We start from the raw sequence: 21,344 nt of genomic DNA on the forward strand, positions 1-21,344 counted from the left end.
CTTCATCTGCTTTCCTCATCCCATCCCGCCCCCGCCCCCCACCGCAGCCATCAGTTTGTATACGATGCTTTTTTGTTCATTTTGTTTTTTAGATTCCACATATAAGTGAAATCATATAGTATTTGTCTTTCTTTGTCTGACTCATTTCACTCAGCATGATACCCTCTATAGGTCCATCCATACTATTGCAAATGTCAAAGTCTCATCCTTTTTATTATTGAATAATGCTCCATTATACACATATATCAATCTTCTTTATCCATTCATCTATCCATGGACCCTTGGGTTGCTTCCGGATCTTGGTTGTTATAAATAACACTACAGTTAAGATAGAGGTGCCTTTATCTTTTTGAATTCGTGTTTTTGTTTTCTTCGGGTAATTACCCACAAGTGGAATTACTAGATCATATGGTATTTCTATTTTTAATTTTTTGAGGGACCTCTATACTGTTTTTATAGTGGCTGCACCAATTTACATTCCTACTAATAGGGCACAAGGGGCTCTCTTTTTCCCACATACTCAACAACACTTCTTCTTTTTTTTTTTTTTTGATTCTAGCCATTCTGACAGGTGTAAAGTGTGACTTCATTGTGGCTTGATTTGCTTTTTCCTGATGATTAGTGATGATCAGCATCTTTTCATGTATCTGTTGGGAATTTGTAAATTTTCTTTGAAAAACCATCTATTTAGGTCTTCTGCCTATTTTTTAGTCAGATTGCTTGTTTTTTTGTTTGTTTGTTTGTTTGTTTTGGTGTTGAGTTGTGTAAGTTCTTTATATGTTTTGGATATTAACCTCCTATTGGATATATCGTTTGGAAATATCTTCTCCCTTTTAGTAGGTTACCCTTTCATTTTATTGATGGTTTCCTTCCTTGCACAGAAACTTTTTTATTTTGGTGGAGCCAATAGTTTAGTTTGATTTTTGTTTCCCTTGCCTGAGGAGACGTGTCTAGAAAAATGTTGCTAAGGCCATTGTTAAAGAGATGACTGCCTATGATTTCTTCTATGATCTTCATGGTTTCAGGCTTACATTTAGGTCTTTAATCCATTTTGAGTTTATTTTTGTGTTTGGTGTAGGAAAGGGATCCAGTTCTATTCTTTTGTATGTAGCTATCCAATTTTCCCAGAACCATGTATTGAAGAGGCCGTTTTCTCCCATTTGCATATTCTTGCCTTTTTTGTCATAGATTAATTGACCCTATGCACATGGGTTTATTTCTGGGCTCTCTATTCTTTTTTTTTTTTTTTTTTTAATTTTTTAAAATGTTTTATTTATTTTTGAGAGAGAGGGGGGCAGCATGAGCAGGGGAGGATCAGAGAGAGAGGGAAACACAGAATCTGAAGCAGGCTCCAGGCTGTGAGCTGGCTGTCAGCACAGAGCCCGACATGGGGCTCGAACACGAACCGTGAGATCATGACCTGAGCCGAAGTCGGACGCTTAACCCACTGGGCCACCCAGGCGCCCCTGGGCTCTCTATTCTTTTTCATTGACCTATGTGTTTATTTTTGTGTCAGTATTATACATACTGTTGTCATTGCCACAGCTTTTTAGTATCTCTCCAAATTTGAGACTGTGATACCTCCAGCTTTGTTCTTCCTTCTCAAGATTGCTTTGGTTATTTGGGGTCTTTTATCATTCGATACAGATCTTAGGTTTATTCTACTTTTGTGAAAAAATGCTGTTGGTATTTTAATAGGAATTGCATTAAATGTATAGATTGCTTTGGGTAATATAGACACTTAAAAGATATTCTTTTAATCCATGATCATGGAATATCTCCTTGTTTGTGTCATCTTCAATTTCTCTCATTGTCTTACAGTTTTCAGAATACAGGCCTTTCACAACCATGGTTAAGTTCATTTCTAGGTATTTTATTCTTTTTGGCACAATTGTAAATGGATTTGTTTTCTCAATTTCCTTTTACGCTATTTTGCTATTAGTATATAGAAATACAACCAGTCTCTGTGTATTAACTTTGTATCTTGCAACTTTACCAAATTTATTTATTCTAATGGTTCTTTGGTGGAGTCTTTAGGGTTGCTTATATACAATATCATGTCATCTACAAATAGTGATCGTTTTGCTTCTTTCTTACCAATTTGGATACTTTTTGTTTTCTTGTCTGATTGCTATGGCTAGGACTTCCAGTCATACGTTCCAGTAGTATGTTCAATAAAAGTGGTGAATGGACAGCCTTGTCTTGTTCCTAATCTTAGAGACACAGGTCTGTTTTTCACCATTGAGTATGTTAGCTGTGGGTTTTTCATATGTGGTCTTTATTATGTTGAGGTATGTTCCCTCTGACTTTTGTTGAGAATGTTTATCATGAACAGATGTTGACTTCTGTCAGATGCCTTTTCTACCTCTATTGAGGTGATCTTATGATTTTATCCTTCGTTTTGTCAATGGGGTGTATAAGTTGATTGATTTTTGAATATTGAAACATCTTTGAATCCCCAAAATAAGTCCCACTTGTTGGTATTGTTGAATGTGATTTGCTAATATTTTGCTGAGGATTACTGGAACTACATTCATCAGGGATATTGTCCTGTAGGCTTCCTTTTTTGTAGTATCCGTTTGGTTTTGTTATCAGGGTAATGCTGGCCTCATAGAATATTTGGAAACTTTCCTTCCTCTTCTATTTTTTGGAATAGAGGCGAATAGGTAGTAAGTTTTCTTTAAGTGTTTGGTAGAATTACCCATGAGTCCATTTGGTCTTGAACTTTTGTTTGTTGGGAGTTTTTTGAGTTACTAGTAATGATCTGTTTAGATTTTCTATTTCTTCTGGATTCAGTTATGGAAGACTATGTTTTGAGGAATTTATCCATTTCTCCTATGGTGTCCAATTTCTTGGCATATAATTTGTGCGAGTATTCTCTTATAATCCTTGGTATTTCTATGGTGTTGGTTGGTACTTCTCCTCTTTCATTTCTAATTTAATTTATTTGTGTCCTTTCTTTTTTCTTGCATCTGGCTAAAGTTTTATCAGTTTGTTTATCTTTCCAAAGAACTAGCTCTTGGTTTCATTTATCTTTTCTTTTGTTTTTTTTCTCTATTTCATTCATATTTGGTTTAATCTTTTTTATTTTCTTCTAAAAAATTTTCTTCTTTATTTTATTTGAGTTTTGTTTAATTTTCTTTTTCTAGTTCCTTTAGGTGTAAGGTTAGACTGCTTATTTGAGCTTTTGCTTGTTTCCTGAAGTAGGTCTGTATTCCTGTATATTGCCCTTTTAGCATTAGTTTTGCTGTTCGGCAGAGATTTTGGACTGTTATATTTTCATTGTCTCAATGTATTTTTTAAAATTTCCTCTTTGATTTCTTCATTTGACACATTGGCTACTTAGTAGCATGTTGTTTAGCCTCCATGTGTTTTGTGGGTTTTTTTCCCCCAGTTTTTTCTTCCTGATTGATTTCTAATTTCATACTGTTGCGGTTGGAAAATGTGCATGATATGAGTTCACTCTTCTTAAATTTAACGAGGCTTGTTTTGTGGCCTAACATGTGATCTGTCCCGAAGAATGTTTCATGTTCACTTGAAAAGAATGTGTATTTTGTTGTTTTTGGATGGAATGTTTTGTATATCTGTTAAGTCCATCGGGTCTAATGTGTCATTGAAAGACACTGTTTCCTTATTGATTTTCTACCTGGATGATCTATTCTTTGATGGAAGTAAAGATGTTAAAGGCTCTTGTTATTATTGTATTACTGTCATATCCTTCCTTTGTGTCTGTTAATACTTGTTTTATGTATTTAGGCACTCCAGTATCGGCTGCATAGATATGTGCAGTTGTTTTATCTTCTTGTTGGATTGAACCTTTTATCATTATGTAGTACCCTTCTTTGTCTTTTATTTCAGTGTGTTTTAAAACCTATTTTATCTGATATACGTATTGCTACCTCAATTTTTTTTTTTTTACTGCTTCTATTTGCATGGAATATCTTTCCCTATCCTTTAATTTTCAGTCTGTATGTGTCTTTAGGTCTGGAGTGAGTCTCCTTTAGGAAGAATGTAGATAGGTCTCATTTTGTTGTTGTTTTAACTTTTAATCCATTTCACCCTGTTATGTTTTCTGATTGAAGCATTTATGCCTTTTACACTTAAAGTCATTGTTGATAGGTATGTACTTACTGACATTTTCTTAACTTTACTGGTTGATTTTGTAGTTCTCTGTCCCTTCTGTTCTTGCTCTCTTACCTTGTGACCGATGACTTTCTGCAGTTAAGCTTGAATTTCTTGCTCTTTCTTTTTTATCAATTAGAAGTTTTGGGTTTGTGGTTACTATGAAGTTCATATAGAACATCCTAAGTAGATAGCAGTCTCTGTTGAGTTGATGGTCATTTAAATTAGAACACATTGTAAAAGACCTTTTTTTTTTTAACTTCCTCCTCCATGTTTATATGTATGTTGTCATATTTTACATCTTTTTTTTTGCCCATGGTTTTTTTCTCATTATGTCCCTTTCTCTACCACTTGAAGAAGTCCCTTTAACATTTCTTGTAAGGCTGGCCTAGTGGCGATGAGCTCCTTTAACTTTTGTCTTGGGAACTCTTTCTCTTGGGCTTTTTTTCTTTATCTCTCATTTAATTCTAAATGATAATCTTGTGGGTAGAGTATTCTTGACTGTAGGCTTTTTCCTTCTAGCTCTTTGAATGTACGATGCCCCTTCCTTCTGGTCTGCAAAATTTCTCCTGAAAAAACCAGCTAATAGTTTTATGGGGTTTCCCTTGTACGTTACTTTTTGCTCTCCCTTGAAGCTTTTGAAATCCTCTCCTTATCTTTAACCTTTGCCATTTAAATTCTGATATGCTGTGGACCTCCTTGCATTCAGCTGGTTGGGAACGCTCTGTGTGCCCTGAACCTAAATGTCTATTTCCTTCCCAAGTCTAAGGAAGTTATCTGTTCTTTCTTCAGATAGGCTTTTTGCCTCTTTCTCTCTCGTTTCTCCTTCTCGGACCCCTATAATGCAAATGGTATTGTTTGCTTCATGTTTTCTGAGTGATCCTTTAACCTGCCTTCATTTTAAAATTCTTTCCTTTGTGCTCTTCAGCAGATGTGCTTCCCTGGCCCTGTCTCCCAATTCCCGGTCTGTTCTTCTGCATCTGCTCATCTGTTGTTGATTTCCTCTAGTGTATTTTTTATTTCAGTTATCGTGTTCTTCAACTCTGATCAGATCTTTTAAATATTTTCTCTTTGTTGAAGCTCTCACTGAGATCCTCCACTCTTCTCTCCAGTCCAGTGAGCATCTTTATGCTCATTAGTTTAAATTCTTCATCAGGCATGTTGCATGTCTTTGTTTCATTTAGTTTAGTTCTTTTTTCTGTGCTTTTGTCTTGTTCTTTGATTCGGAGCATTTTCCTCTGCCTCCCCATTTTGATTGATTTGCCGTCTGTGTTTCCATGAGTTAGGTACAGCAGCTACTTCTAAACCGGAAGGAAGGGTCTTGTGTGTGGTCATCCCTTATGCAGACTGTGTGTGCCTTGTGACTTGGGCTGGTGGCCTGGAGCTGTGTCAGGTGTGGGTTGGGGTCCTGGGGCAGGCTCTGCTGGGGCTGCACTGGCGGGATGACCAGAGCTGAAGTAGGCACGAGCCAGGGCAATCCTGGGGCTCTTGACACAGAGAGCACCCTGGCTGGGTAGTTGAAATGGGTGCAACCTGGGGCTGCCTGTGCAGATGAGGCCCTGGTGAGCAGCTGGAGCCGGGGGGTGGTGTATGCTGGGGTCACCGGGTGCTCTATGCAGGACAGTTGTAGCTGAAGAGGGCGTGGGCTAGTGCAGAGGGTGCCATGAAGGCACAGCTGCAGCCGAACGGGTGGAAGCCCGGTTGTCCTGGGTGCTCAGAGCAGGGGGTATCCGGGAGGGGTGACTGAAGCTGAGGACAGCACTTGCTTGCGGTGTTCTGGCAATCCGTGCAGGTGGCTGGTACGAAAGCAGGGTGCGGATCACTCCCAGGGAGCCCTGCAGGGGCAGCCGTAATCGAGGCAGCCACAGGCCAGGGTGTCCCAGGGTGCTTAGCACGGGGGCTGCAGGGGTGCAGCAGTTGGAGCCAAAGCAGACCTGAGCCAGGAGGTCCCAGAGTGTTCTAGGCCGGGAGTGCCCTAGCAGGCCATCTGGAGCCGAAGTGGGGGCAGGTGTGGAGTGTTCCCATGTGTGTGTGTGCCTGTGTCCCCTTAGTGCAGTGGCCAGGGCGGCTCTGGGGTGCCCCGTGCTGGGGTGCCTGGATGGGACAGTGGGGGGCCGGTGTGGGCTCACTGATGAGGAGGGTGGCCGTGGCATCTGGACTCTGCTCCTGCGTGGAGGTCAAAGTGGAGGGCAGACGTAAACCGTGGTGTTCACCAGTCCCTCCGACCTGGAGAGAGTTCTAGTAGCTCCCCTGCCGTTTTGTGGAGCCTGGGTCTTTTATAGCCTAGTTTCTCCTTTAAACTGTAGCCCTTTTCTGTGTCCCCCCCCCCATCCCTGGGGCAGATAAATCTGCTCAGGGTCCTTCAGGATGACCCCTCCCCACTGCACTTGGTAGCATCAGTGCTGGGGAGGGGGCGTTCCCTGCATTTCTGTGTGTCTCTTTCTCTCTTGCTGTTCTCTGCATGGTCTCTGTAGCGTCTGTCGTGCAGAAGCTGTTCAGTCGGCCCTCAGTTGTGCTGCAGAGATAGACGTGGATTTGCTGTGGCCTCAGGAGGGGCCACGGGCGAACTGAGCGTCTTCCTACCATTGCCATTTTAGATCTTCAGCTCAAGGAGCCAGTCTTTCGAGAGAGAGAGAGAGAGAGAGAGAGTGCCTACAAGTAGGGGAGAGGGGCAGAGGAAGAGAAAGAGAGAATCCCAAGCAGGCTCCATGCTCAGCACTTAGCCCAACATGGGGCTCAACCCCACACCCTGGGATCGCATCCTGAGCGAAAATCAAGAGTCAGACGCTCCACCGATGGAGCCACCCAGGCGCCCCAAGGGGTCAGTCTTATGCAACGTAAAAGTGTTCCCACATTGCCCGCGGGGCCCTCTGTGCATTACTCAGAACATGCTCGTCAAAGTGCCTCTGCTCCTGCTCTGCATGAAGCTATTTAGCCCAGCCGTGGAATCCGTACAAAACCCCACTTGCCTAACACACACTGTAAACGGTTTACAGAAGTCATTCATCTTTCATTTTTTTTGTTTTATTATTTTTTTGAGAGAGATTTGCGGGCATGCGCAAACAGGAGAATGGCAGACAGATGGAGAAAGAGAGAATCCCAAGCAGGCTCCACACTGTCAGTGCAGAGCCTGATGTGGGGCTTGAACCCATGAACCATGAGATCAAGACCGGAGCTGAAATCACGATTCGGATGTTTCACCGATGAGCCACCCAGGCACCTCAAAGTCATTTACATTTCAATGAAATTTATTTAAAAACAGGCCACTCCCTTTCTCATTCCTCTCTGCCCTTCATAATAATTTTTCCTGGAACAATCCACAGGGGTCCACAGGACTCACAGTGGGCCTTCGCTGAGCCACTCCCCCTCCCAGCCATCCTCATGTTCTCGTCAGGCCATTCTAGATCAGGGTGACAGAACAGTTTCTGACCACAGAACCTTTCCAGATAGAGACCACGGAGGCAAGTAACTGCATGATGTGACCCTAGATGGGGCAGATAAAGGGCATTAAGGGGACAACTGACAAACTTTGGATAAGGTCTGAAGATGAGATCACAATATTGTGTCAACGTTACATTTCTTCATTTTGGTCATTACACTGTGATTTTTATAGTCCAGTATCCTTGTTTGTAGGAAATCACACCAACGTCTTCAGCAATAAAGAGGCATTGTGTCTGCAACTTCCTCTCAAATCTTTCAGGCCAAAAGTCTGTGTGTGTGTTGGGGGGGGGGGGTGGACACTGAGAAGGAAAGGGGCTGGTTGATTAGGCACGGTCATAAATTGTCGATGTCCGGATAGTCTTGAAAGGTACAGAGGAACTCTCCCACCATTTCCCACATCTCAGATGATTCCAAAATAAGTTTAAAAAGCACGATCTCGACAGATGAGAGTCAGGAGGAGAACTCTAAACTTGTAATTTGTAATATGTCTGGGCTCCTTGAATTCACTGGGTTCTAAACCCAGTTCCTAATAGTTGGGTTTGTAAGGGGACTGAAGTCCCTCCTTGCTTCGAGCCAGAGTCCCTCCAAAGTCCTCTCACATGGCCAAAGAGACACTAGATCTTGCTCTCCTGGCTGGCTGAGCCCCCCGGGTTACCTGAAAGCTCAGACTTGTCTTTCCCCTTCTGCACCTCCCCCCTCCCTCGCCCCCCCACTGGGTGCCCATGTAGAAGCCTACATCCCTCTGGGATGTAGACAGACCCACTTTGTCTCTGTCTGTACTGGCGGAGTCATATACTGGGCTTATCCATGGCAACACGGACCAGTCAGAACAGAGTAGGTTATGCTCCCGGAACAAACTGGCCCCAAAGTTGGGCTTACTTATCACAATGAAGGATGATTCCTCACTCATGCTGTGTATGTAGTGTGTTCGGGGCTCTCTGCTCACACTACTTGCTCAGAAAGCCCGGCTGAGCGAGGCGCCATCTTGTCTCATGACAGTCACCACAGTAGATGAAAGGCAACGTGGTAAATGACTCACCGGCACTTTAAAGTTTGTTTCTAAAAGAGACAAGTGTTGGTTCCACTTCTGTTTCACTCACCATGAAGTACGATCCTTCAGGACATTTGCGAGGAAGGGACATAGGAATATGTGTAACGTCCCGATGAGTCTCACAGTGCCACCTCTCAGCAGTTAAGCTGAGTGGAAGAGGTGTATTTAGGGGGCGCCTGGCTGGCTCAGTGAGTGGAGCATCCGACTGGATCTTGGGTCGTGAGTTTGAGCACCGCGTTGGGGGCAGAGATTACTTTTTTAAAAGGTAGAGAAAACAGTGCTATAGAAGAGAGTAGCAGCAGAGGCAGGCACTCTAGAAGCAACGATTCCGCCTGCCACCAGGGGCAGAGTGAGAAAGGCCAGAAGTCACCAGAGCACTTCCTCCTCTGAGAGACGCTCTTGCCCCCGAGCTCCTCTGTGCCCTTGCTCTGACAGGCACAGGCTTCTGTCATACTGTCCTCAGGTTCTTTTGCTGTTACTCTCTCGTGACATTCTGCTAGAAAGATAGATTTGTTTATGTGCCGCAAATGTTGACTAGATGCCTGCAGGACAGAAGGCGCCGCACTAGGTTCTGGAATCTGAGGGCAGTCAAGACATAGGCTCTGCCCTCCTGGCATTTCCTGACTGATTACAAAGACAGGGAAGAAGACACATATTTCAAGTTTAGAGGGTTGAGCCACGCCCTGGGTGGGAAGAGGCCACCTGGTTGTACGTGGGGGGAGGAGGGTGGCGGGAGGCAGGGAGGAAGGAGAAGCCCTGGGGATCCGTGCAAGCACTGTTCTCCGTTCCTCACTCTCCGGCTTAGAGGAAGGCAGGCGGTGCCACATGTGCTCGTGGGCAGGATTGGAGGTCACGGCTTAATGGCGATCAGTGTGCTCTCTTTCAGCAAACAAATACTTATGAAGCATCCGCCACAGTGATGAGGCTGATTTTGCCTACATTTGGGTGGTACTTACTAGTTTATAAATCAGACTCCTTGAAAATCACTGGCTTCTTTCACAAATGAGGCTGCGGAGATTGGGAACAATTAGAGTCTTTGAAAGTCCCAACTCCATAGTCAACTCAAGTTCCTTACCCCCGCGTCCCCCCCCCCCCCAGGCACTTCCCACTAACCTATTCTGCCTACAGACGGGATTGTTGGAGATCCCACAGATGGGATCCTCTACCTGTTAAGGATCCCACAGTCAAGGGAAGAGTTGATATCCACCCCTGGCAGATGGGGCGCAAAGCCATGTTGATGTCATCCCAGCCCTCGGTTCTGCCCCGAGCCGAGTGAATCCGTAAGATCTCCCTTTTCTCCACCCTCCTGCTGGATGGTTAACGGGGATGAATAATACAAGGTAGGCGCAGGTTTTTCGGGGACTGCCCTATCCACTCAGGGAGGTCACAGTTGCTACATGGATGCTTTGCTGACTCACAGCTGCCCGTGAGTGGCCGGCTCTGCCTGATGTAATTGCCCTGAGATGTGGCAGGAGGGGACAGCGGAGGAAGGGTCGGCTCCCATCTCCCGGGGCAGGATTCTCTTGTTCCCTGCAATCTTTCGCCNGAGGTTCTGGCCCCGCGCTAGCCCTACGTGATTACATGAGATAATGTGTGCGTACCTCTTGGCACGTGGGAAGTGAGCAAAATGTGTGAACTGCTGTAATAGTCGGAATTACAGCCATGGTGATCTTAACAAGTACTGTAGTCATGAAGCAATAGCATGAGAGCAATAGTTATTTCATGACCGTAATGATAAATATCACAATATTATGGCAGCCGCTGGCGGGGCTGCGATGAGAGCCATTCTCCAAAAGGGAAAGAGTTGCATCAGGGATGCATGATGATAAACAGCAGACTGTATGGGACACTGCACTTTTCTTCGTTTTGCCCTGAACCTAAAATTGCTCTAAGAAATAAAGTGTAAGCGATTACAAAAAGGAAAGAAGACAAAGGAAACAGACGGACACTCAGTTGGTGAGGTTATTGTTTCTCTGTTCTCTGAAGACACGGCACGCCCTTACGTCTACACAGAGGGGACGTCCTTCGCCGCCCCGCCCTGCGACGCCAGGACAATAAAAATGTTATTTCCAAAGTGCTCTACCTGCGATGCAGACGTTCCGATGGCAGTGATGATCCATTGCTCTTGGGTTTCTCTGTTCACAGTCGGACCCAACACCACGGGTCTCGTCTCCCTGTGGCTCTGCCTGGTATAAGCAGCCACATCATCTGTGCTGGTTGTGGCTGTAGCTGAGTGGCTTGCCTGTGAGCGGCTCCCCTGGGGGGCACCCGGCATCTAGCGAGATCTTCCCCAACCCACAGACCAGGGGAAAGGAGATCTTGGCCCTGAGTCACCAGCAGGGTGGCTCCCTTTTCCTTTGCCCACTGAAAGGATCTCTTTCCTCCGCTTAGGAAAATGCGCAGCTCATCCGAGAAGTGGAAGTGGACAAGGTCTGTGCGCTCTCCGGGGACCAGGTGGAGGCCATCAAGCAGCTGTGGCAGGACCCGGGCATCCAGGAGTGTTACGACAGGAGGAGGGAGTATCAGCTGTCGGACTCCGCCAAGTAGTGAGTACAGAGCCCGGCACAGCCCCACGTGCTTTCCGCACACGCGGCCGCGCTTCAGGGAAGCTTCTGGCTGGGGAGAGATGAGCTGCCCATAAAATGTGGGTGCTCAGTAGCAACACGACCTCCTTCCTGCTTGCCAGCGTCCCCTCTGACTTCTTGGTTTGTCTCTTCCCAACCCCTCAAAACTGTGGGCCCCCAGGTCTCTGTCCTTGTCTGCACTCACCTTTCTCTGCTGTGTTCTAAGCCTCTTTTGCTTAAAAAAAATTATTTTTAATGTTTGTTTATTTTTGAGAAAGAGAGAGGGAGTGAGAGCATGTGCATGCTAGCGAGCAGGCAGGGGAGGGGTAGAGAGAGAGGGGAAGACACAGCATCTGAAGCAGGTTCCAGGCTCTGAGCTGTCAGTACAGAGCCCGACGCGGGGCTTGAACCCACGAACCATGAGATCATGATCTGAGCTGAAGTCAGTCGCTTAACAGACTGAGCCACCCCAGTGTCCCTAAGCCCCTCTCTCTTTTCCAACAAGAAGCTCAATCAAATGTGGGCTCCCTTTGAGGGGACTCGTCTCATTTGGGGTGCCGAAATTTTCTGACTTAAATAAAGATCACTGCTGCTTCTGGATTCTTCTTTCCGTATCCTTCTGCCTTCTGGTTTCCTGATCAGTACACAGACAGGTCCAACTGTCCTCAGATCTAAAATCAGAGTGACGACCAGCAATGAAATAGGCCAGCTCCACTGGCTGATCCGGTGCTTCCCTCTACTGGACGAGACAGGCTCTGCAGGCCCAGCACACGCAGGAAGCTCAGTCCAGGAGCCCCTTTGCTCATTGACTCCCTGGGAAGGCCTACCCACTGTAGTTTTGATTCATAAAGCTCTCGTTTTAAATCATTAATCCCTAAGGAAAAACGACACAGATGGTTCTGCACGCAAACTATCCCCTGGAGATCACAGAATTTCATTGTCTTAAGAATTTCTTGAGGCGATGCCTCTCTTGTCATCGAGGTCACTGGACAAAATAGATTGATCTTGCTGCTTCTTGAAGAGGCGATGATTCCTGCTTCTGCATCTCAGCTCTTTCCCCTTTGCCCCATGTCATCCTCCAACGTCTGAGGGCCCCAGGACCCTTTCAAAATCCCTTGCCCTCTGAGCCGGTGTGGGTAGTGGTTCACCCCGATCGCCCGGACAAGGCAGTGGTTCAGGAAGGGAAACCTAAAACCTCGGCAGCCTTTGATGCCGGTGCCTGGCTGAATGACTGATGCCATTAACCCAGGTTTGCACAACCAACCTGAGCACAGGGACATTTAGCTGCAACAGAGCAGTCAGGTAGGAAGAGGAAATAAAAGAAGCGCAGAGAAGGTGTCGGGTCAGCTCAGGAAAGAGCCAGAAGGAAGGCAGGCGGTGTCCCAAGGAAGAGGGACAGCTGTAGAGTGGGAGCCACCTCCATGTCAGTGAAGCCATCTCTGGTCCTTCCCTGAGACAGCCTAGCGTCAGTGGCTTCTGTGAAGGTCCTGGGGAGTGGCCGGGGCTCCTGATGTAGATACGTTCATGTAGATCCCTTCGGAAGAGACGCAGCGGAGCCCTGAGCATTGGAGCTAGTGCTCTGACGGGAGTGTAGGCAACGGCCAGGTGCACAGAGCTGACACAGAGAGCGTGGCCCTCATAAGCCCAGCGCTTGCCCCACTTTCGGAATCGGCAGGTTCAAGGTGCTTGGGCAGTCTCCTTGGTCCAGGTCTTGTGCTAGTGCAGCCTGCTTGTTCGGACCTTGGCATTCCCTTGTCAGAACGTCGGTGTGTACCTGCTGAGGGCCAGGCCCCGATGTCGGTGCTGCAGGCACGGCCAGTGCTCTCTGTCCTCAAGCACCATGCGGCCTGATGGAATGTGGTTTGCCTCCTGGAGTGAGGGCTGAGCAGGGTTGGCCCGTTACCCTTGAGCTCCCCTCATGCCGCTTGCTCAGCACCGCGGTCCTAGCCCGGGGCCGTCTGTGCAGGGAGAAGTCAGGGCCGAACCTTACTTATCAGGAGCCTCCGAAGCACTACCTCCATCGTTGGCTTATTTTACACCTTTATATGCTCATAGAAACTCTAATTCATTGAGCAAAGCCTTCGAGCACAGCATCTACATTCTATAATGCTTGTGGATGGGGGTGAGTGTGGGACGGGGGAGGGTCAGAGAGCCCATCCCGACATCCTTTGCTTCTCATCCCGACATCCTTTGCTTCCCATCCCGACATCCTTTGCTTCCCATCCTGACATCCTTTGCTTCCGACCCTCGGGCTCCCTCACTGGCTAGCGAGAGAGAGAGAGAGCTTGGAGCCCAGAGAAAGAGACGGCGTTGTGTACGGGTTTCCCAGGGGGCTCGTGGGAGCTTCCGATCCACATTCCCTCCCCAAAGGTCATAGTTGGGGTGGCCTGGTCAGGGCCAGGTCCCAAGAAATCTCGGATGGAATCCACGACCCTGGCCGGGGGGTGCGGTAAGTTAGGCTGACTGCCCCGGATGGGCCTCCGATTTCTGACACAAGTCTTGGCGCCTTGCTGTCCGCTCCCACAGTTACCTGACCGACATTGACCGGATCGCAATGCCGTCCTTCGTGCCAACCCAGCAGGACGTGCTTCGTGTCCGAGTGCCCACGACCGGCATCATCGAGTATCCGTTTGACTTGGAAAACATCATCTTTCGGTAAGACTGTGTCCCTGACGTGGTCCATTAAGAACCTGTCCGGTCTTGGAAGTCCCCACATGGATTCTTACTTAAGTGGGTTATTCCTAAAAGGGATTATAGCTCCTAAGGCCATATGGCCCTCTCTGTCACCCTGTGTTTAGAATTGTAATACGTCTCCAGTTCTAGAATGGAGAGGAACTCCCCTTTCTGTTCCCCTTAGAACGTAAAAGTGTCCTTACTGACGTCTGGAGTGATTCTTGTGTGTAAAACACACGGACACCTGGATGTATACTTCTGGAACCGTAAATCGAAAACACTGATGTCGTTTCCCTAAATTTGACTATTTCTCTTCCCTTAAACCCCCTTCTCTAACATACATTTTTTTTAAAAAGCACATGAAGAGCCAACAGAAAAGTGTGTATTAAAAATTACATAATACTGGGGCGCCTGTGTGGCTCAGTCGGCTAAGCATCCAATTTCGGCTCAGGTCATGATCTCATGGTTCACAAGTTCGAGCCCCACGTCGGTCTCTGTGCAGATGGCTCAGAGCCTGGAGCCAGCTCCAGATTCTGTGTCTCCCTCTCTCTCTGCCCCTCTCCTGCTAAAGCTCTGTCTCTCTCAAAAATAATGTTTAAAAATGTTTTTAGTTACATAATATATATAAAGTATTTACATCTGTGTAAAACTGTATGAATTCCCACATACAAATATAAGAAGTACTTTTAGGATGACTTAAGTGGACCTTCATTGCATTTAATTATGGCACAAAATGAGTAATGTGGGACATATGCACAGCATTGCAAATTTCAAAGCAATTATATACTGTTCGTTCCCATGTTCCTCCTTAGAGCTAATTCCATTATGCTTTTCTAGTGGAGATGGACCCAAGCCCTGTCTGTAAGCCCTGTTCTGCCTCAAGGTTTCCAGAGCAATGTTGCATTGCCTCTGGTTGAAGCCCTTGAAAAATCTGCATCTAGGGGCGCCTGGGGGCTCAGTCAGTTAAGCTTCCGACTTTGGCTCAGGTCATGATCTCACAGTTTGTGAGTTTGAGCCCCACTTCGGGCTCTGTGCTGACAGCTCAGAGCCTAGAACCTGCTCTGTGTCTCCCTCTCTCTCTGTCTCTACCCCACCCCTACCCTGCCACTTGTGCTCTTTTTCCTCTCTCTTAAAAATAAACAAACTTTATTATTTTTTTTTAATGTTTTTTTTTTTTTATTTTATTTCTAGGAGAGAGAGAGAGACAGCATGAGCAGGGGAGGGTCAGAGAGAGAGGGGGTCACAGACTGAAACAGGCTCCAGGCTCTGAGCTATCAGCACAGAGCCCGACGTGGGGCTCGAACCCACGAACCGCGAGATCATGACCTAAGCGAAAGTTGGAAGCTTAACCGACTAAGCCACCCAGGCGCCCCAAAAATAAACAAACTTTAAAGCAAGAGAAAATCTGCATCTGAATGCCCATGAATTTATGAACACGACCATTTCAGAATCAGTGCTGCTTGTTACTTGGAAAAACCGGTGTCTGGTCCACAGATCAATTCTCTTGGGCCCACATGGTGTTTATAAACAACCTTTGAGACGATATTTAAAACTTGGTCCATTTTGCTTAAAACACTTGATAACTGGTGTCTCTGAAAGGTTGGGGGTCCGGTCATGAGGTGCCTGCACTTCTGTCCAGCTGCATGCCAGTCAACCCTCCAGACGGGGCCCCTATTCTTCTCAAAGTTGTCTGCTGTTGTGTTTTGGGGAGACCCCCTTGACTCATTTCCATAAACTGACTCCTGGAGCGTTCGAGCTTCTGTGCCATCTTGGGGCTGTGACTCTCTGACCTGTTTCCCAAAGACACAGATAAAGGCCTTGGATCTCCACAGAGGACAGAGGAAACTTGTAGGTCTTTATAGGGCAGATGGGTGGCATCTACCTAACGCAGAGAGGATTTATGGAAAAACGTGAGGAGCGGTGAAAAACAGGGGTGAAGGCCTGAATCCGGCTGAGTGGACTTGGAAGACTGCCCATCTTTCTGTCCCTTGTGTGTGACCCTGCAGTGGTCAGAGCCGCAGCTAAGGGGCTGCTGGCGCTTCCTGCCTGGACTATTGCAGCAGCTTTCAAACCAGTGTCCCCGAGCAGGCTCCCCGAGTGACCTCTGCATCTGTCTTCAGAAATTTCGCTTACATTCTGTGCCTCCTTTGTTCTAGGAAACATCTGGGGTTCCTCACTGCCCCCATGGAGTGGTGCTCACACATTCTAATCGTGAGGCCCCTTTTCACTCTCAAAAAACTCATCGAGGACCCTAGAGAGTGCTGATTTCCACAATATAAGGAGTCCTTTCCTCTTTCTCCAAAGAGCCGTGTATGCCAACCTTTGACTGATCTGTGTTTCTGTTGACCAGGATGGTAGATGTTGGTGGCCAGCGATCCGAAAGACGGAAATGGATTCATTGCTTTGAGAGCGTCACCTCCATTATTTTTTTGGTTGCTCTGAGTGAATATGACCAGGTCCTGGCTGAGTGTGACAACGAGGTATGCTGGGTGGGGAAGGGGATGGCTGTGGAAAACAGAACGATTACTGCAGTTTGCAAGAAGCCAGCTCTCTGGCCTTAGACTCTATTCTTGAGGCGAAACAGTCTTTGGTCCAAGTGTTGTCTCCGGCTTAGCGGCAGCGCCATCTTCTGGGCATTTGTTAGAAACGCACGCCTAGTCAGTGTGCCCAAACTGAATAAAATAAATACACATGGAAGTGGGAGAATCACTGGCCTAGAAACCTGCTTCTCAAAGTTGGATACACATTGGAATTCCCTGGGGATCATTAAGATGAACCTGGCACCTGGGTCCAACTCAGGATTCTGATTTAGTTGGGGTGGGTGAGGGCTGAGCCTGGGATCTAAGCTCATGTGCTGCCAAGGATGGAGCCACTTGCAGACTTTGGTTCTCCCCCTTGACCCCATGGGGAGTTTCTAAAAAGGCCATCTTTTGGACCCCACAGTACAGATTCATATTTCTTGGGTTTGAGTTTGGAGGTGTCTTCTCCAAGCCCCTTATGGGTACTAACGTATAGCCAAAGTTGAACAAGGTCATTTCTTTCTTTTTAAAAAATGTTTATTTTTGAGAGAGTGCGCACATGTGTGCTGCACAAGCAGGGGAGGGGCAGAGAGAGAGAGAGAGAGGAAGGCTAGAATCCCAAGCAGGCTCCAGGCTCTGAGCTGTCAGTGCAGAGCCTGACACGGGGCTTGAACTCACAAACCATGCAATCATGACTTGAGCCCAAGTTGGATGCTTAACTGACTGAGCTGTGCGGGCGGCCTGAGAGTGATGCTATTTCCAATACATATAATGAGAACAGGCTTCCCAACCTCCCTGGTGTGCCCGAATCATGGTCCCTGACTGAGCTGGCATGGGGAGCCGTGCCAGATGCTTCGAGCTGTTCAGACCTGCCCCGGTCAGGCATTCCGTGTCCTCTGCAAAGTTGTCTGGTCCGAGCTGTATCTGCACAGAAAGTGAAGAGAGCCATCACTGCCCCTTCTCTGTGAGGTATATTCTGTGGGGTATCATTGTCCTCTCCTGGGCTTTTCCCTACCTTTGCACGAGACATGCTGACCTCATAGAAAAACATACCTTGCTTCTAGGTCACGATAGTAAATGGGTGAAGAACTCTGCCCAGGATTAGGCAATAACTGAACAAATTATATCTTGTATTTCTTGAGAGCCGACTTTTCTCTGAGGAGCACAGTTACATTAGCTAATTAGTGGAGGATTAACCCATTTACTAGTGTCATTGTGCAGAGAAGAATAGCAACAATCTTGGCTGCCACCCAGCTCTTCCAAGGGAGGCATTTTTTTAAAAAGCAAAAAAGGCATCGTTATCAATGTGAAAAATTGGCTCCAAATTTGTCTCAAGATTACTTAATGATGTTTCTCAGAAAACTCAAAAGATTATCCAGGGGCACAAGGGGCCAGCACCTCAGCCCAGTATGTGTAGAAATTAAACGTTTCTTCTCTGCTAAAAATCACAAGGTATTTGGAGAAGAAATAAGTGGCTCCCACTCCAGACTCCCTAGTCTGGTTGTCATTCTGTGTTGGCGCCCGCACACTGGGCTGTGTAGGAATTGTTTCTTCATATACGGTAGTCCCTTGAACAACGCAGGCTTGAACGGCATGGGTTCACTTATACATGGGGTTTTTTTGTCTGATAAATATAATAAGTGTATTTTCCTTATGATTTTCTTATGGTTTCTCTATTGTAAGAATATGGGGTGTAACACCCATATAATATATGTGTTAATTGAGTGTTATTGGTGAGACTTTTGGTCAACAGCAGGCTATTAGTAGTTAATAATAGTTTTGGGGGAGTAAGAAGTTACATGCACATTTTTTTTAGTTTATTTATTTTGAGAGAGAGAGAGCAAGTGGAGAAAGGGCAGAGAGAGGGAGAGACAGAATCGAAGGCAGGCTCTGTTGTCAGTGCCGAGCCCAGTGTGAGGTTCAATGTCATGAACCATGATATCATGACCTGAGATCAAGAATTGGATGCCTAACCTACTGAGCCACCCAGTGCCCTTATATGCACATTTTCAACTGTGCCAGTACATCAGCACCCCATCTCTTGTACTGTTCAAGGATCAACTGTGTATTTCCTTGGAGAGCATTATTGAAAAGATCATAATACATTTTTTAAAGCTTTAAAAACAACTGAGGGAAAAAATTAACAATAGAACTCCCCTATGACCCAGGAATATCACTGCTAGGAATTTACCCAAGGGATACAGGAGTGCTGATGCATAGGGGCACATGGACCCCAATGTTCATAGCAGCACTCTCTCCACAATAGCCAAAACATGGAAAGAGCCTAAGTGTCCATCAACGGATGAATGGATCAAGAAGATGTGGTTTACTTATAATGGAATACTACATGGCAATGAGAAAGAATGAAATCTGGCCTCGTGTAGCAACATGGATGGACCTTGAGGGTGTTATGCTGAGCGAAATAAGTCAGGCAGAGAAGGACAAATATCATATGTTTGCACGTATAGGTGGATTAGGAGGAACTTAACGGAGGAACAAGGGGGAGAAGAAGGAGGGAAATAGTGGGGGAGAGGGAGAGAGGCAAACCATGAGAGACTCTTGAATGCTGAGAACAAACTGAGGGCTGATGGGGTGTGGGAGAGGGGAAGGGGGGTGATGGGCACGGAGAGGGGCACTTGTGGGGATGAGCACTGGGTGTTATATGGAAACCAACTTGACAATAAACTATAAAAACAAAAAACAAACAAAAAAAACAACTGAGGGATGGGGCATCTGGGTGGTTCAGTTGGTTGGGCCTCCGACTTCAGCTCAGGTCATGATCTTGTAGTTCGTGAGTTCGAGCCCTGCACTGGGCTCTGTGCTGACAGCTCAGAGTCTGGAGCCTGCTTCAGATTCTGTGTCTCCCTCTCTCTGCCTCCCCCTGGCTTGTGATTTCTTTCTCTCTCAAAAATAAATAAAAACATTTTTTAAAAAGTAAAAACAAACAAAAAACCTTAAGGGGTTACGTATCCGGTAATAAATTCCAGATCTGAATTCCCAAAAGGGTACGGAGCGGGAGAATAAATCCTGATGTACAAGACTTGTAGGGAAACAGATTTACAGCATGTCCCTCTGGAGTGGGTGTTCAAGGCTTTCATGTTTTTGTCTGAGCACTTCCCTCTCTCTAAAGGAAGTGGTGCCTGACTGGCTCAGGATATGATCTTGCGGTTTGTGAGTTCTAGCCCGTGTTGGGCTCTCTGCTATCAGCCTGTCTGCAGAGTCTGCTTCAGGATTCTCTGTTCCCCTCTCTTTACTCCTCCCTGGCTTGCGCTCTCCAAAAATAAATATTAAAAAAAAAACACACACACACAGGGGCACTTGGGTGGCTCAGTCAGTTAAGCATCTGACTTTAGCTCAGGTCATGATCTCGCGGTTCGTTGGGTTCAAGCCCCGCATCAGGTTCTGTGCTAGCAGCTCAGAGCCTGGAGCCTGTTTCGGATTCTGTGTCTCCCTCTCTCTCTGACCCTCCCCTGCTCCTGCTGTCTCTCTCTCAGAAATAAAAAACATTGAAAAGATGAAAAAAGAAACAAACTTCAGAACAGAGTACTATCTAGAACAATTATTGTCACCAGATAAGATTTATATGTGCCCTGTCTACTCTCCCTAAAGTAGGAACATTTGATGTATTCTTGCCAGTGTCAAACGTTAGAAACGTTTACTTTTTTCCTGCATAATTTTGACCAGATCCTACTATTATAGGTGCTTGAAGACATGATTTAAACTTGTGAACAACAGCATGCTCATCTGCAAAATGGGGACCCTGAGCCAGCGTCAAGCTCCCCTGTCTAATAAGACACATAAAGTGGGGCAGAGGCAAGGTGCTCAGTGGCATGGGCTCCCTGCTCTGCGGGTGTCCAGGAGCCTGAACCCAATTAAAGTGGGTGCATGGGGTCTAAGTTATGCACTTCCCCCACTCAGTAATACCAATAATGACTCAGAAAACTCTCATCACATAGGATATGAACTCTCTTCCAAATTTCACAAAAGCCTTTCTTATATTCTATGTTTATTTGGGGTGTTATAGAACACATATGGAAAGGAGTAATTAAGAAAGCCAGAAGGGAGGTGGGGGCGGGGGGACAGAGGCAGGAGACCTGGTCTCCTGAGGGGCCCCAGGTGCTCACCAGCTTCAGCAAGGACAGTGATACGGAGCCAGCAGCTGGGTGAGGGGACAGAGGGGCAGAACCAGACATCTCGGCACGTTGCTTCCAAAGTGCTGTTTTTCGTTCTTATTAACCCCAAGCCCGTTGTTTCTCACTTAGAACCGCATGGAAGAGAGCAAAGCCTTATTTAAAACCATCATTACCTACCCCTGGTTTCTGAACTCATCCGTGATTTTGTTCTTGAATAAGAAGGATCTTTTGGAAGAGAAAATCATGTACTCTCATCTAATTAGCTACTTTCCCGAGTACACAGGTGAGTGCCCACCTTGGTGACTCCCCTGGGCAGCAGTCCAGCGTTACTGGCAAGGCCCCTTGGCCCCCCACCAAGGGGGGGCCCCGCAGCCCCCGATCTGCCTCTAACACACCTGCTCACTGAAGCTCCAAGTGCATCACTGTGTTTTGCCTCCGTACCTCTGTGCATGCCAGCACTTTTTGTGAACTTGACTCTGTTCTCCAAGACCCAGCTCAGGCGTCTCCTCCTCTTCCTCCGGGAAGTCCTTCTCACCCTCGCGGCCCCCTCGTCTGCATAAGGGTGCCCCCCTGGCAGCGTGGGTGCACGTGTCACGTGCCTGTGTCGTTCTGTGTAGTGCTGTCCGCGTGGGCAGCGCCCCAGGCAGACTCTGCCTGCCCTGCCTTTCCAGGCTCTGCCCGAGGGCGGGGTACTTCTTCGGCGTGTACTGGCGCGGCAGCCCCCTTCCGAGGCACGGGGTAGACCACGGGGTTTTATATACATGACCGGTCCCTGGCTGGAAAGTTTATGTCTTGTTGCTAAGTATTTCTGGTACAGGAGGTCTCCTATATCAGGAAGTTT

At 46.7% G+C, this 21,344-nt stretch overlaps 1 protein-coding gene across 2 annotated transcripts in view; it reads left to right on the plus strand.

Annotated features, from left to right (window-relative positions):
- LOC144227672 (guanine nucleotide-binding protein subunit alpha-14) overlaps positions 1 to 21,344 on the plus strand; it is a 199,752-nt gene that overhangs the window by 176,943 nt on the left and 1,465 nt on the right. For both annotated transcript variants that reach the window (XM_077759357.1, XM_077759358.1), the window contains exons 3-6: positions 11,006 to 11,160; positions 13,705 to 13,833; positions 16,202 to 16,331; positions 20,633 to 20,786. In XM_077759357.1, the coding sequence (XP_077615483.1) occupies positions 11,006 to 11,160; positions 13,705 to 13,833; positions 16,202 to 16,331; positions 20,633 to 20,786 (568 nt within the window). The remainder of the gene's footprint in view (positions 1 to 11,005; positions 11,161 to 13,704; positions 13,834 to 16,201; positions 16,332 to 20,632; positions 20,787 to 21,344) is intronic.

This window comes from Crocuta crocuta, unplaced genomic scaffold (assembly GCF_008692635.1).
Source record: "Crocuta crocuta isolate KB4526 unplaced genomic scaffold, BGI_CrCroc_1.0 scaffold41, whole genome shotgun sequence".
Taxonomy (NCBI): Eukaryota; Metazoa; Chordata; class Mammalia; order Carnivora; family Hyaenidae; genus Crocuta; species Crocuta crocuta.